Source organism: Mirounga leonina, unplaced genomic scaffold, assembly GCF_011800145.1.
Source record: "Mirounga leonina isolate KUSES-001 unplaced genomic scaffold, KU_Mleo_1.0 Mir_168, whole genome shotgun sequence".
Taxonomy (NCBI): Eukaryota; Metazoa; Chordata; class Mammalia; order Carnivora; family Phocidae; genus Mirounga; species Mirounga leonina.
In genome coordinates this window covers 17,374,980-17,390,983 of record NW_023270426.1, presented here as the reverse complement: position 1 = coordinate 17,390,983, position 16,004 = coordinate 17,374,980, and the positions used below count along the sequence as shown (strand labels likewise).

At 37.8% G+C, this 16,004-nt stretch overlaps 1 protein-coding gene across 3 annotated transcripts in view; it reads left to right on the top strand.

The window, feature by feature from the left end:
- The window catches only part of KIF3A (kinesin family member 3A), a 50,472-nt gene extending 41,646 nt beyond the window's left edge, over positions 1 to 8,826 (top strand). For 2 of the 3 annotated variants that reach the window (XM_035014104.1, XM_035014103.1), the window contains 8 exons: positions 1,518 to 1,674; positions 2,071 to 2,251; positions 2,852 to 2,962; positions 3,315 to 3,440; positions 4,828 to 4,881; positions 5,243 to 5,311; positions 5,891 to 6,015; positions 7,975 to 8,826. In XM_035014104.1, the coding sequence (XP_034869995.1) occupies positions 1,518 to 1,674; positions 2,071 to 2,251; positions 2,852 to 2,962; positions 3,315 to 3,440; positions 4,828 to 4,881; positions 5,243 to 5,311; positions 5,891 to 6,015; positions 7,975 to 8,023 (872 nt within the window). In that variant the 3' untranslated portion in view covers positions 8,024 to 8,826. The remainder of the gene's footprint in view (positions 1 to 1,517; positions 1,675 to 2,070; positions 2,252 to 2,851; positions 2,963 to 3,314; positions 3,441 to 4,827; positions 4,882 to 5,242; positions 5,312 to 5,890; positions 6,016 to 7,974) is intronic. The other variant, XM_035014105.1, reaches the window with a different exon arrangement.
- The last annotated feature ends 7,178 nt before the right edge of the window (positions 8,827 to 16,004 follow it).

The following is a 16,004-nucleotide window of genomic DNA, read 5'->3' as shown; positions in this document are numbered from 1 at the left end:
TGCAATGAATCACACCACACCAAGGCATGAATTTGGATCAGTGCTCTTATTTACTCTTTTATGTAACTGACTTGTTTTGTGGCTGAAGTTCACTTTGGACTTTTATTTCTATAGAAGGGAAGGGTAACGTATTTTAAACCCTTGGGTATTTTGGGTTTTTTTTTTTAAATATAATTGTATCCTAAAGATTTGAAGTCTATGAATAATTCTTCATCTCCTAGTTCCTGAAAGTATATATTCAGATATATATCTGCATCATCATTATTTTTCAGTTCTCTTTCCTTGTTAGCAGGAGGGGCTAGCTTTTGGGTGGAGGCATTAACAGTTTATAAACTCAGTTCTTAGTTCACAAGTTTATTATAACAGTTTATAAACTCCTCTGGTTTACATCCTTCTGTGGTCCTTTGGGAAGGAAGTTAAGAATGACAGAGAGCTTTCAGGAGAGCCTCACACCAGTTCTACGAAAAGTTTGATTGTTTTTCTAAAGGAAGGTGTGTTTCAAAGAAATGGTATTTCCAGAAATGAATTCTCTTTGGTTCAGTTTCATAACCAGTTTAATAACGTAGTTTTTTATTTTCTCTTTTTGATTTCTCATTTTAATTTTATGATTTTCAAATTCATTCAATAAGCTTTTATTGAACATCTGTCGTGTGTGTATGAAACACTCTACTGGGCACTGTAGTCAAAATAATCAATTGGAAGCTGTACTTCCAGCTTTATTATTTGGTAGTATTTCTACTTATGTTTGATACTTGGCATATTTAAAATGGCTTAGGTTTAGGATCCTGAGTTTGACATAGTAACGAGCTATTTTAGTTGCTCATTTAAGATATGATGCTAGATCATGGTAGCTCAGCAACTTTATGTAAAATGCCTGGTTAATTATAATATAACCATTATATGATTAGGATAAAACTTCATCCTTTAAGGTATACTAGGTATGAGATGAAATACTTCCAAATAATTTTATTAGACATAAATTTTAGAAAAACTCTGAAGATACATATTAGAAACTTGCTGTTTTGCCTGACACTTTTATCTGTGCAATTTATGTCTATATGTGACTTCTGTTTATTCATTTGTTTTAGTAAGTTTTGGGGAGGTATTTTGGGAGGCCACTTGATTTTGTACCTAGTTATCAGAAAAAAGTAACTAAATAATTATACTGCTTTTTTGAACAGATATCTTATTTGGGGACCCATAGATCCTTTGGTTTTTTAAATTTATTTGACTTTCCTTTATTAACCTTTCTCTTTTTTTTTTTCCTACTTACCTGTTTTGCTTCTCTTTCACATACTTTTGTTCTTAGTTATCATCGCACAATTACACAACATTTTGTTTAGCAATTAGTTAAAAAGTTATTCTAGGAACATAATAAATAGAAATAAAATATTTGATTTCCTTAAAATGTTGTGTTTTGTATTATTGAGGAATGTATCTTTTATAATTGAAGATAATTTACACAAATCTGAAAAATTGGCTCCAAAGTGATTGTTGGAATTAAATGATTCATATAGGCAAAAAGAAAGTATCCCCAGATAAGATGGTTGAAATGCAAGCAAAAATTGATGAGGAGAGAAAAGCGCTTGAAACAAAGCTTGATATGGAAGAAGAAGAAAGAAACAAGGCTAGAGCTGAATTAGAGAAACGGGAGAAAGATCTTCTTAAGGCCCAGTGAGTATTACTTAATTGAGATGGATTCGTGATTTAAATTTCTGGTATTTTTCATAGGATATATAAGAAAGAAAATTGAATAGTAGTTAAAGGCTTGATTTTTGTCTCTCGAATAGCTTTTTTGATAGAGGGTTTTGTTGTATGTGTTCTATATCCAAAAATTACATCTGTTTTTATTATTTCATCTCTGTGTAGGAGGAAAAATTATCAGTGAACTTGGATGTTATAGATTAAATCATAAGTTAATTTATACTACCCTGTGATATAATTTGATAGAGGTGTTACATAATTATATCCCAATTTTAAAATTTTGCCTCCAGATACCTGTAAAGTTTTGGGAAATGATATTGGTAGAATAGTAGATAATTGATGGATATTCTCATTTTTAATCAACAGACAAGAACATCAGTCTTTGCTAGAGAAATTATCTGCACTGGAGAAGAAGGTAATTGTGGGTGGTGTTGATTTGTTGGCAAAAGCTGAGGAACAAGAGAAACTTCTTGAAGAATCTAATATGGAACTGGAAGAACGGAGGAAAAGAGCAGAGCAACTTCGCAGAGAACTTGAGGAAAAAGAGGTAATAATGTGACTTTCTGGTTTTGGTTGACACTTTGCCTTAAGTATTTAAGTCCTCTAGTGAAAAGCTTTATATCTGTCATCTTTAATTAATTAAGTGTAGTGGACACACAGTGTTACACTAGTTTCAGATGTACAACATAGAGTGATTAAACTTCTCTATATGTTGTTCTGTGCTCACCACAAGTGTAGCTGTCATCTGTCACCGTATAATCCTATTACAGTACGATTGACTATATTCCCTATGCTGTACCTTTCATCCCCATGACTTATTCCGTAACCAAAGGCCTGTACCTCCACTCCACTTCACCCATTTTTCTGTCTCCCCCCAAGCCCAACCATCAATTTGTTTTCTGTAGTGATGGGTCTGTTTCTGCTTTTTGTTTGTCTGCTTGTTGATTTGTTTCATCTTTTAGATTGCACGTATAAGTGAAATCATATGGTGTTTATCTTATATCTATAATCTTAATGAAATTTTAAAGCAGATCTGTGAATTGCTTTGAAAGATAATAGTTGCTAAACATTTTTATCATTTGTTAAAAAATTAAATTTTTGATTTAATGAAGAAAATTATTCTAAAGTTTATCAATTTTTGTTGTAGCAAGAACGCTTGGATATTGAAGAAAAATATACCAGCTTGCAAGAGGAGGCACAGGGAAAAACCAAGAAATTAAAGAAAGTTTGGACTATGCTGATGGCTGCCAAATCAGAGGTTGGTCTCCTAGAAATTACCTCCAAAGGTAGCTCTGAATTAAAAAAAAAAAAAATTCTTTGAGTAAGTATGATTAAGAATCCTAAAGAGATCTTAATGTATGCTTACAATTTTAAAGAAATAACATTTTCTCCTTTGTGTGCAATTTCAAATTTTAGCTATTAAGCTGTATTGTATATTTCCAACCTTAATAACATGGAAATAGTGATGGATAGTGTCATTCTGTCCATTGTTTGTTGAAGGAATTGAGTAAGCTCTTATAGGATTTCTTAGGCCAGTGCCTTTATCAGTTGAAATTGTTTTATATTTAAAATCTTGTTTGCCCTTAATATTTTTATTGATTTTTTGGTAGATGGCTGATCTCCAACAGGAGCACCAGAGGGAAATTGAAGGCCTGCTGGAGAATATTCGACAGCTTAGCCGGGAGCTCCGGCTTCAGATGCTTATCATTGATAACTTCATACCTCAAGATTATCAGGTAAGAGGGAAGTTCTCTGTTCTAGATATTATATCACTGGCTGGGGTGAAGAAATAAGGAATGTAAATTATAATTTAATTGATGGTAAATATCTGCATTTCAGTTATTGACAGTAAAATTTTCTTGAACTAATGCCATCACATTTCACTTCAGCTGTTAACTTTTCTTAATACATAATTCTGTGAGTATGTAAGTATCTAAGAATTTCTCAGCCCTTTGGAGGAACCTAGATTTATATAATTGCATTCAGAATCAAGGTATAGGTCCTAGTTATACATTCAATATAATTAATCCTATAAATAGAATAAACAGAACTCCTTTGCTAATTTTTCTTCCTGCTTATGGATACCAACTGTGTGTGTGTGTGTGTATGTATGGCGTAGTGTGGTGTATATGATAAAATAAACATAACATGAAATTTACCTTTTTAAACTATTTTTAAGATTAGTTCAGTTCAGGGGTGCCTCGGTGGCTCAGTTAAGCGTCCGACTCTTGATTTCAGCTCAGGCATGATCTCAGAGTCGTGAGTTTGAGCCCTGCGTCCAGCTCTGTGCTCAGAGGGGAGTCTGCTTGATATTCTCTTTCTCCCTCTGCCCTTCCCTCCTTTCTTTTTTCTCTCTCCCTGTCTCTCTCCAAAATAAATAAATTTTGAAAGAAAAAAAAAAAAGAATACAGTTCAGTGACATTGAGTACATTCACAGCATGTTGCAATCATCCCTGCTATCCATCTCCAGGTGGATGCTGATTCTTAATTCTAGTATAACTTTAAAATCTCAGCCTTTCTTCTTCTTTATTCAAAATTTCTATTTTTCTAGTACATTTTAGTAAACCTTAACATACTGATTTTTCAAAAAATGTGAGTATATCACGATTTTTTTCTGAAAATAAGCCTTAATATTTTTTTCCTTTGGACCTCAGGTGCACAGAATTAATTATTGGTTCATGGTACATTCTTCTTATTGGTCTTTGGATGACCTGCCTTTATTTAGTTGGGGTTAGTTTTGTTTGTTTGTTTGTTTTGGTTATTTTGTAGTGAACTTGTCATCAATAACAAAAGCTAATACCACAACAGTAACCTACTTCTAACCAAATGGTTTTCCTCTTCCCTCTTCCATCCCTTTGCCTCTTGCAACTCAAGGTAACCATCATCCTGAATCCCATGTTTTTCATGTTCTTTCCTTGCTTTTTATGGAAGAATATAGTTTACTTGCATTTACATGTATTCTTTCAAAGTCTGTATTTTTAAATATATAAAAAAGTTATAATGCAGTATATAATGTTTTGAGGCATCTTTTTTTTACTTAATAAGATTTTAGTTTTGTGAATATTTTCCAGTATTTCAAATGTTATTAAATATTAAAAGTAGATCATCTTTGATTCTTAAAAGGAAATGATTGAAAACTATGTCCATTGGAATGAAGACATAGGAGAATGGCAGCTAGTGAGTATTATCTGCATCCTTCCATGAAATACTTATGGAGTGTTTCCTATAGACTGGATCTGTGCTGGCTGTGAGGGGAGAAAGATGGTCCAGAGAATGAATCAGATGAGAATCCACTAGGGTGGATAAGATGTTTTCTTAATTAACTATATCATAGCACACAGACTTTTCAGGGGAAATGGTGTAGTTTGGGGCTTCATAGGACTGTATGATCTGTAAATCCCTTTTTTTTTCAGCATTCAAATTTTGAGCATGTTTTATGAGCGTAACATCAGTATATCTCATAGTAATTTGCCTTATTTATAGTACTAATTGCTAATTAAGACATTTTTCCTCCCTCCCCGTTTTTTCCTTTTTTGAGAAATGTGTTGCCTACACAGGAAATAACATGAGGAAGCAGACTCCAGCTCCTGATAAAAAAGAGAAAGATGTAAGAGTGCTTTTTTTTTTTTTTTTTTTGTAACTACAGTTCCTTTATTAGGAATTGGGTTACTAAATTCTGTTATCAATATGATATAAATTAATCAGCTCTGCTGAAAAATAGGCGGATCTCTTGGGAAGAGAAGCCCCAGGAGGGGTGATAGAGGACCTTTCTGTTCTCAGTCATGAGGGCAGGCTTATGCTTTGTACGACACGAGGGGCATGGCGGCTTCTTCAGAGCACTCTTTGCCCCCTCTCCAGGCTGTGGGGGGATAGTTGGAGACCAGAATGGGTCTGTACTTCTGCGAACTAGACCTCGACTTGGGTCAGCAAGAGCAGCAGTTGCAGGGAAAACAGTAGCAGTCCCCCTTTCCTGTAAGGGAATTTATAGTGTGTTGGGGCTTCTTATTTACCATCCCTTGGTGAATATATCTGAGACAAATGGCATTAGAAGATATCCTTAGACATTTCTTTGGTTTTGTGTTCTGCAGGTTTTTTCTAGGAGTTTATTCAGTTTTTTACATCTTCCCTCAACATCTGGTTTAAATCCTTCCTATAAGAGTGTCTTGTGTTTGTTCCCTTTACTTAGCCCTTTGAAGTGGACCTTTCCCACGTGTATCTTGCCTACACTGAGGAGAGCCTCCGGCAGTCCTTGATGAAATTAGAGAGGCCACGGACTTCGAAGGGGAAAGCAAGGCCTAAGACAGGGCGAAGGTAAGGACTGCCTTTCAGTACTAGGAAATAAAGGCAGCAGGATATTCTAATTAGACACATTTAGAGGAAATTTAGTTGTAATAAGTATTTTAGCTGTATTAAAAAGATGCATTTTAGATGTATTTAAATAAATATTAGCCCTTATGTAGTTATGATTTGAGTAAGTGAGAACTAAAGAATTAAGTCTTCCAACCTCTTTAGCCCTCCTCAGTAACAGAGTTTATTTTTAATTTACTTTGTTCTATCCGAATGTATTAGAAGTCATCTGTTATCTTAATCCCTTAATTCTTAATAGTAATTCTTCTAGTGAGATGCTGATTCATTTGCCTGGTCGACTCCCAAGGTCTTGTATTTGCTGCCTTGCTTTTCTATCATAAACTTTGCCCCAACAACCTTGACCTTCTCAGTCACCAGTTAAAGAAAACTTGTCTGACCATCTTTCCCTCTCCTTTGAGTACTGGTTTTGACTGTTGAGTAGTCTATATGTATCATAACAAGCCCAGGGAAATCGGGATGGAGCTTATTTCTTCTCTCCCTTCCCTACATCAAGTACTACTCTGCTTATTTAAACCGATTGTAATACTTGGGGCTCCTGAAATGATAGGAAATAATAAGCTTATTTTTCTCCCTACTTTGAGTCTAGAGACTTCTGAGTTACATGTAAGATAAAATTGTATGGTTTTAATATTTTTGTGTTATGTAATATCATAGATATAGCCTAACATTTATAAATTTGGTATAGTTGAACTCAGGAGGAATCAGTAGCATTTTAAAAGTATACGAGTTTTTACCTTTTTTAGCATTTAGATTCCAGTTGTTAAAAACTTTTTGTATGTCAACAGAAGCCATGTGCGTAATATTTAGTGAATGAAGAAGTCAAAGAAACACAAATTCCATTAGATCTTTTGTTTTTCCATTTTTTAATAGAGATATTTTCCTCTTAACTCTGCAGTTGATAAGAAAAATTATAGTGAAGGGTGATGATAAGCGGTAAGGCAGTTGGCCTCAGTGTAGGAGAAAAATAAACAGTGGCTGGGACTGGGGCAAAGTGGAGAGTGGTCTGTCTGGAGTAAGTGGCTACTACCCCTGTTCCTAGTTAGTTTGGAGAATAAAGGGCCCATTGCTGCTGGATCTTCTCGTTTCAAAGGAGGAGCCAAAATCCAGATTATTTACATGACATCTCACAGTTTTTGTCACTTTTTTTTTTTTTAACCATAAGGACCTAAAACAAACAATTTGATAAGGTATGTGGTTACAGTTTTCAGAATACTCACTTAAAAATATTTATTTTGTGGTTTAACATAAAAAAAGTTCATTTGAGCCTACATTAGGTGAGCCACACTTACCATTCTCTGTGTACCAAAATTAGCCTTCTGTATTATGAAAATAATAGATGGCCATAAACATAGGTAAATATACATAACATAAGGTTTATTGATACTGCGTTACTTTACCTGATAATGTTCAATGGGATATCCTTATTAGAAATGCATAGGTCAATGTGCCAAGCAAAATTCCAGTGAACACAGTATGTTCGTGTAGCATTTCCATTGGTCCATTGTCTGTAAGGTGTTGCTTCAGATGATTTGTGTCTCCTTTTTTCACTGAGTGAACCTGTACCTTCAGCATGCCCCAGAACAGATAATCAAGGGGTTCAGGTCTGACAAGCATGCAGCCCGCGTGGCCTAGCCTATCTAGTCCAGCTTTAGAAGTTTTCATCCACTCAACCCCTTATATTCTGGTTGGGGGCGTGGAGTGCCGTGCTCTCGCTCCTACTTGAGGCAGCTTCCCCTGGCCTAAAAAGGTGGGCTTTAATTGATCTCTTAACATAGACCTGTCAAACGTTGGCCTGTTTCTAGACCTTATGGCCACCCTGTATTACCTGCTTCCTAATGTAAAGTGTTTGCATTCAGTCTTCTAGGAAAGCATTCATGTTTTCTTTTTCTCTCCTCCAAACAGAAAGCGTTCTGCAAAGCCTGAAACTGTACTTGACTCTTTACTTCAGTAAATGTTACAGACTTAAAGTCACAATAAAAATTAGTGATATTCTCATGCCTGGACAAAATCTTTACTTAAAACACTGAAGACTATTCTGTAATTTCAAATAATGGAAGCTGTAAGTTGTGGAGTAAGACTGGAACTAATGAATTGCCTAATAAGTCTTAGTCAATATAAATATTAATGTCATATTAAAATTGTACAACTGGTAGTTCTTCAAATTGTCATATTACGCTCCAGTTTATACTGTGAAGGGAAGTTGGGGGAGCAGCTCATACTATAGAGAGTCGCAGTTTAAATGTATACGTAAATCTGCTAGTGATTTATTCAACTGCTGTAATGATTAGGTAACTAGATAGTCAAAATAGAAGAAAAACGTAAGTCCTGTTTTGCACACAGAAAGTAGCAGATCTCATTGTCCTGTGTTGTGCTGTCATATATGAATGTGTGGGCTACATATCGAAGACGACATTCGATCCTAACACCCGCGTGGCCTGTTTAAAAATGTTCTAATTTTTATACTAACATTGTGTTTTAAGTATAAGATAACTCATGTTACTGATCTTTAGAAAATTTTATTATTCAACAGTCTTTAGAAGTATACATGTTTAAAATACAAAAGTTGGAAATATGTTTCTTCTGGACCTCTCGACCTTTTTTGCCACTTCAAGTCAAATGCACTATTTTTGTTCTGGTTTTGTGTTCTCTTGAAGCATTGAATTTGTATGTAGATAGAAAGGAGTCACAGTTGCAGAAAATTAAGAAGCTAGTATTGGTCACTGATCTTTGCCCATATGTGTATATTTTCTAAAATTCACTTTGAAGTGTGACTAATGGATGCTTGCTTTCCTGTGTCTGAGTTCTAATTGTGATGGAAATTGCTCTGTATCTCCCAACTGAGAAAGGTCTCCATTCTCCACAAAATGCAACCAAAGCAGAAAATATGTGTCTTTTAATTCTTTGGCTTTAAAACACTTTGTTTTGCTTTTACTAATATTTTATAAAAAGAAAATATTTTTCCCTTAATTTCTTTTATTGACAACTCCCAGTTAGACCATATTTCTCTAAAAATAAGAAATTTTATTTTATAGTAAATAAGTTGTAGTAGAATTGTTCTTATGTTGGCTGCTTACAAGATTTTAAATTTTTTGTAAGTGAAGCTACTCCTGAACCACTTAATATTTTATCTTTTATGATTTTAAAATTATGTAATCAGCCCTGAAGTCCATTGGTTGCAAGTTTGAGACTTCATAAATAAGTATTTACTAAGTGAACAGTATTTTAATAAGTTTGGTTAAATATTGGTTTGTAGTTCCAAAGCTGTATATGGAGTGGGGGTGAGTGAGCGAAGGTGGCGGACTTGTGAGGTGGTGGTAACAATGTGTCCCTAAATTTAAAGTACATTCCAAAGGTGGTGTACTAAATGTCCTGTGTATAGTGAATATTTTCTAGTTAATAAGAATTGCATTTAACTGGCAGCATTTTCTTTGTAATGTGTAAGATAGTTAGAAGTTTATGACTTCTGTGGGGCATTGTTTAGGTACTGTGAAGACTAGAGGTAAATTTGTGTCTTGTAAAAGCTTGGTGTGCACAGAATATCTTGGCAATTGTAGATGCACATTTAACTGTTAGTATTTGCTCTAGAAATGTCTTCATTTTACCAGTAGAAAAAAACAGATGCAGACTTCTTTTTAAAAGTCCTTATCTCTAGCCTTTAGCCATCCAGTTAATAGGAAAGGAATAACTTTATTTTTTATTTATTTTATTTTATTTTTGAGTAGAGTTGACACCGTGTGTGTTCCATTAGTTTCAGGTGGACAACATGATTCACCTGCTCTGTTACGCTGTGCTCACCACAAGTGTAGCTCCCCATCTGTCACCAGGCAGCACTCTTAAAATATCGTTGACTGTATTCCCTTTGCTGTGGGAAAGGAATAACTTTAGCATTAAGCTTATTTAAAACATAGGACATTTAAGCCAGTATGTTAGATTTATTTTTCTATTCCACTTCCGCTGCAGTAACAAAAAGAAATCTGTAAAAAGTCAAAACATTGAGGAATTTACAAAACAGGCCACTTTAGTAGTTATTATTTTTTTTAAAGCATTTACATTAGAACTGATTATACCAGATGTACATTAGATATTCATTTTATGAAATAGCAAAATAAGATATTCAAGCCAGGCTTGAATATCCATATGAAAACATGGATACTGACTTTAGAGTTATTCATTTAGCTTTAATCATAGCAATTCTGTGGTTTCTTCACGTGTACTGTGTCTTTGTCCATAAAATGAAATATTTTGTAACTTCAGTGTTAATTTCGTGAAAGGATATAGATGAAGAAACCTCATTATTTGAAATAAATAGGCAAATTTAAAATGAGTGTCACGGGGGCACCTGGGTGGCTCAGTCGTTAAGCGTCTGCCTTCGGCTCAGGTCATGATCCCAGGGTCCTGGGATCGAGCCCCACATCGGGCTCCCTGCTCAGCAGGAAGCCTACTTCTCTCTCTCCCACTCTGCCTGCTTGTGTCCCCTCTCTTGCTGTGTCTCTCTATGTCAAATTAAAAAAAAAAAAAAATCTTAAAATGAGTGTCACATATAAATAGGTTGTCGAGTATTTTTAATTTAAAAAAGTGATGTTTATTTATTAAAAGATACCTTGGTAGAATGTATGTTCTTTAATAAACCCTGTTTTAAAATCTCAATTATATATACTAATAATTAAGATATTAAAATATAGTAGTACCCCCCCATTTTTGTTTAGATTCTTGTAAAATATAAGCTTAACCAAGGTATAGGGGGGTGGCTTGCATCTTTGTGTTTATCTGGGAAGTAGAGTCCATTTGACAAGGTATGTCCTCTTTTTTTCTGGGGGAAGGGGACCTTTTTTGCAGCAAGAAATTTAAGGTTACTTTGGGGGAGGGGGTCAGTACTACTTCATCTGTAACATGTTTTTTTAAAAGTTATGATTATGGATTTTGGGTTGTTGTTTTCAGTCTTTTAAAAACATCTTTCCCCTTAACTCTTATATTAAGGGAAGTCCCTCTTTCCTACAGGGCTCTGAATTAAGGAATGGGTAGAGTTTACATTTAAGCACGCCAGTGTCTGCCCAATTTCTTAATGTATACATTTGTTTTCCTTTTTAGTGATTCTTTGTTCTTAAAATGCTAGAAGAAAACATAGATCTTCCTAGTGCCTTTGAACTTATACTGTAGTTTGATTAATTTAAATCATTAATAACTTCAGTAGGATTACTACAATACTGTATACTGGCCAAAATTGCAAATCTTATAATGAGTTTGTTGCATTAATTTCAAAAGCCACACCTTCATTGTATTTTATGTATAAATTGTATTTGTTCAAGTTGTATATATTGATATTGTATGTATACATGCAGCATGGTTAAGTTAGAAATAAAAATCTTTACCTAATACCTGTAGTGGTGGTCTGCTTCTTTCCCGAACTGTCTTGTGTTTACGTCCATCCTGATATTAGTAGGTATGGTCTTTGTGCTTGGCATCTCAATTTGGTATAGTTGAGAGAGCCCAGTGTCATTTTACACCCAAAATATTTCATGTTGTGAGTCCTGAAATAGAAATCATCATGAAACATAAACCTGGGAGAAAGGTTTTAAAATGTGCTTCTGGGGGCACCTGGGTGGCTCAGTCGTTAAGCGTCTGCCTTCAGCTCAGGTCATGATCCCAGGGTCCTGGGATCGAGCCCCGCGTCGGGCTCCCTGCTTGGCAGGAAGCCTGCTTCTCCCTCTCCCAGTCCCCCTGCTTGTGTTCCCTCTCTCATTGTCTCTCTCTCTCTGTTGAAAAATAAATAAAATCTTAAAAAAAATAAAATAAAATAAAATAAAATGTGCTTCTGGGCACCTGAGTGGGTCAGTTGGTTAAGCGTCTGCCTTCAGCTCAGGTCGTGATCCTGGGGTCCTGGATCAGTGGGGAATCTGCTTCTCCCTCTCCCTCTGCCCTCCACTCATGCTTGCTCTCTCTCTCTCTCTGTCTCTCTCTAGGGCTCTGTCTCTCAAACAAATAAAATCTTTAAAAAATAAAAAGGTAAAACGCGCTTCTAATTGATAACATTTGGGGGGGGAGTTCCTGGGTAGCTCATTCAATTAAGTGTCCCACTCTTGATTTTGGCTCAGGTCATAATCTCAAGGTCGTGAGATTGAGCCCTATTGGGCTCTGTGCTGGGCGTGGAGCCTGCTTAAAATTCTCTTTCCTTCTCCTCTGCCCCGCCCCCCACCCTGCACTCTTTCTCTCTTAAAAACAAACAAACTTGTTTTTACCAAAAATACTTTTATCCAAATTTTGTTATCCTTTTTCACTTGGTATTTGAGAACAGAATCTTCAAGAGGTGCATATGTAAAATGTATCTGACTAAAAAGTAAAAGACATTTCTTAGTGCTAAGGTACCATGATCTCTTTTAAAAATTTTTGATGAGCTTAATCTGCAAGACAAAACATTGCTTGAATTCTTGTTAATCATGTATTCTTGTAACAGACGTTTATTAATTAGCAGGCTTTGCACTGGGTGGCCTTACGTAAGTCACGGCAGGCAATGAGAAGTTTTGATTCGTCAGCAAGTCTCAGAGGACTTAAACGTGCTTTGTGCACAGGAGACTCCTCTGGCCCTTGCTGGGCTCGCTCTCTTCCTTTTCCCAACTGCTAACTTAGGTCACACTCCTACAGTGTGTGGAACACTAAAACAAGATGAAAGACCTGCCGTGGCCTAAACAAGAGAATAAATAGTGCTGCCTTTGCATCCTCTGCCCATCTTCCCCAGTTGAGTTTCACCAAAGCCATACCACTAAGATGCACCTGCTACCGCCCGCCCATGTTGTCAGGATGCTGCTGAGGACATTGTCTGTCCTAAGGAAGACCCTCCAGAAATCTCTTTTAAAAAGCAAAGTACAAAAACAAAACAAAGCAAAAAACGTAGCCGAGGACCAGCCTAGGGGACCACAGTTAGCCAGGGCTTGCCAGAGCAGTCCTCTAGCCACAGCCTAAACTTGAAGTGAGTTGGAGGAGCCTCTAAACACATTTGTTACAACAGTAGCTGAATGTCTCATTCTTAGGCTGTTTCATTTGCAAAACAAATTAGGTCTTCAGTCCTCCTTCGGAAGTTGAACAAATGTGTGGGAAAATGATTATGAAGAGGCTACTTCAAAAAGAACCTGTTTCCTCTCAGCATTTATCTTGGGCTTCCTGTGACCCAATCTTCAAGTTACTTTTATCAACGTTATCAGAACATCACTTTTTGTCTTACCCAAACACGTTTATGGCTCTGACTAAAGAATATGACAGATCACACATTCTTCCACACCTGCTCCCCTCCCCCACCCCTTTTCAGAGGGCTGGGGAAATTTTAGTTTTTAATCAAAGGCTTTATTTCTCCAGTGGTACAAAGGAATTTAACTGGGACTTTACAATTGCATAAAATATTTCTCGGAGTTGATGCTAATCTTAGTGAGAGGATATTGCCTAACCCAACCTAAAAGTACCAGAGTCATTACAGAAATATTATGTTGGCCTTGATTTCTACTCCATCACGAACTGTGCCACTCCGTCACTGGTGTCTTCTGTATTTACTCTGTGCCCACGCGGTACTGGGTGGAAGGTCTTTGCGATGCTCCAGCCTCCCCCAGGAGGGAGAGGTGACCCTGGAAATGAGAATGGCAGCTCAGCATGTCGAGGGCTGTCATTCAGGAGTGGAAATGGTGAGCGGCCAGTCCCGGTGTTCTTCCCGAGCAGCTGAGATGGTATCTAGCACATACCTACCTGACCACAAGGTCAGAAGAGGCTTCTTCCCAGGGAAAGTGCTTTTGAAGATGTCACAAGTCGGATAAAGCGTCCCCGGCAGCAGGAGTAATACGAATCTGGCTGCTGGGGGCACGGATAGGATGCTGGACGTAGGGCAGAAGGCCATCTGCACCGATGAGCCTGAAAAGGAAAGCGATAGGCCAGTAGGGAGTGGGAAGCCACAGAGGGATTTTAAGTGGGTCCCTCACGTCGTTTGTGTTTCAGAGAAAGCACCTGTGGAAAGGTGGTGAAGGGCTAGCTAGCCGGGGCCTGGGACAACAGGTGGCGTGCACACCTGGGCCCCGGAAGCTCGCTCGGTCCTGGGCCACAGGAGCCCAGCGCCCTGGAACTGCAGCTGGAGCTGAGGAATTGAACCAAGGAATCAGCTCCGGGAGCAGAGCACGTGCGTGCCTTGCTCTCCGTGGAAGCCGGTAGGAGCTGAGGGGCCCCGCCTGCGTGCTGTTAGCCCGGGGTGCGCTGCGCTGCGGGAGAGCGGTGCGTGCTGCCCTCTGCGCTGCAGTGGCCCACTCTCGGGTGACTTGGGCAGCCCGACAGGCCCACCGAGATGACATGTGGGGGCGGGTCACTGGCGTGGACCAGCCAGTAGCAACAGGAGCCCCTCCCCGCCATGCTTCAATAAAAGACATTCAACCATAGATTTGAGTGAAACATGTTTTCTTTCGTTCATTTATTCAGTAAGTGTTTTCTTAGCTACTCATGCCGGAGATACAATACATTCATCGGCAAAAGGGTGTAGATGGCTGATGGCCGGGAGGGAGCGGTTGAGACTGTCGTGTGTCGCTCGGGTCAGGCAGAGGCACGTCTGTCCCCTTCCCCCTGAAGCGTTGGCTGCTGCTCAGTTTCCTAAGTGAATGAGTTTAAATGACAACTGTCTCACCTTTCACTTAATCCCCGTTTCTTCACTTATTCTTTTTATGTGTGTCCTCAGCTCATATGCTCTCGCTCTCAGGGTAAACTCAAGGGCTCATTATTGGGTGTTTCCATGCAGAGCCCAGAACCACCCATCCGGAAGTAAATAGAAATGTTAGTTGCATCTTAACCATCGAAACTAAGTTTATGACAGGCCTGCCTGGAGCCCACCTGTCCTTCCGATGGCCCCTTCTAAATCTTTCTTCCCAACAATCTTTCCTCTTACCATCCTGGCCTCGTACACAAATAAAACCCACAACTCATATCCTGTGGCAGACTACAGCTCACATTAGCCATTGAATGCAAATGAGTCTCAATCAAAGAAGAAAGGAAACTAAAGTTTTCAGCACGGCCTTAGAAGGCTCCATGACTCTCTTAGTTACTTGCTGCCCTTGGCATGCTGGTATTTTATGTGGGCAGGGTGAAACTGGCTGTGGTCAGGGTGAGACTTTAAGCTTTTGATTTGTTCCCTTATTTTGAAAGGGTTAAAAAGATGTTACATGTTTTGGTATAATTTTAGTACTAGTATTAATTTTTGTCACATACGTGTAAGCGAGGATGAAACGCGAGTGCTCATTCACTGTTACTAGATCCATATTCTTGCAGAGAGCATGGCTTCGAAAGGCAAGTTTCAACAACTTGCCACTGTTTTTGTTTACCCTTTTAATTGAAAAAAATAACAGCTTTATTAAGATACATACTGTAAGTATACTCATATACTATCGAATTCATCTTTCTCAAGTATACAATTCAGTAGTTTTTAGTATATGCACAGAGTCACACAGCTGCTACCACTGTCTACTATGAGAACATTTTCCTCTCTCCTAAAAGAAGCCCTGTGTTCATTAGGAGTCGCTCCCTATTGCTCCAGCGCCCCCAGCCCCTGGCAACCAGTATTCTACTTTTTACCTGTGTTGTTTTTCCTCCAAATTTTTATTTAAATTACAGTTAGCATATAGTGTAATATGGTTCCAGGAGTACAGCTTAGTGATTCATCACTTACAGCACGCGGTGCTCATCACAACGAGTGCCCTCCTCAATGCCCATCACCCATCTGGTCCACTCCCCACTCCCAGCCCCTCCATCAACCCTCAGTTTGTTCTCTGTAGTTAAGAGTCTCTTATGAGTTGCTTCCCTCTTTTTTCCCCTTCCCTTATGTTCATCTGTTTTGTTTCCTAAATTCCACATCTGAGTAAAATCGTATGGTATTTTTCTTTCTCTGACTGACTTACTTTGCTTAGCATTATACACTC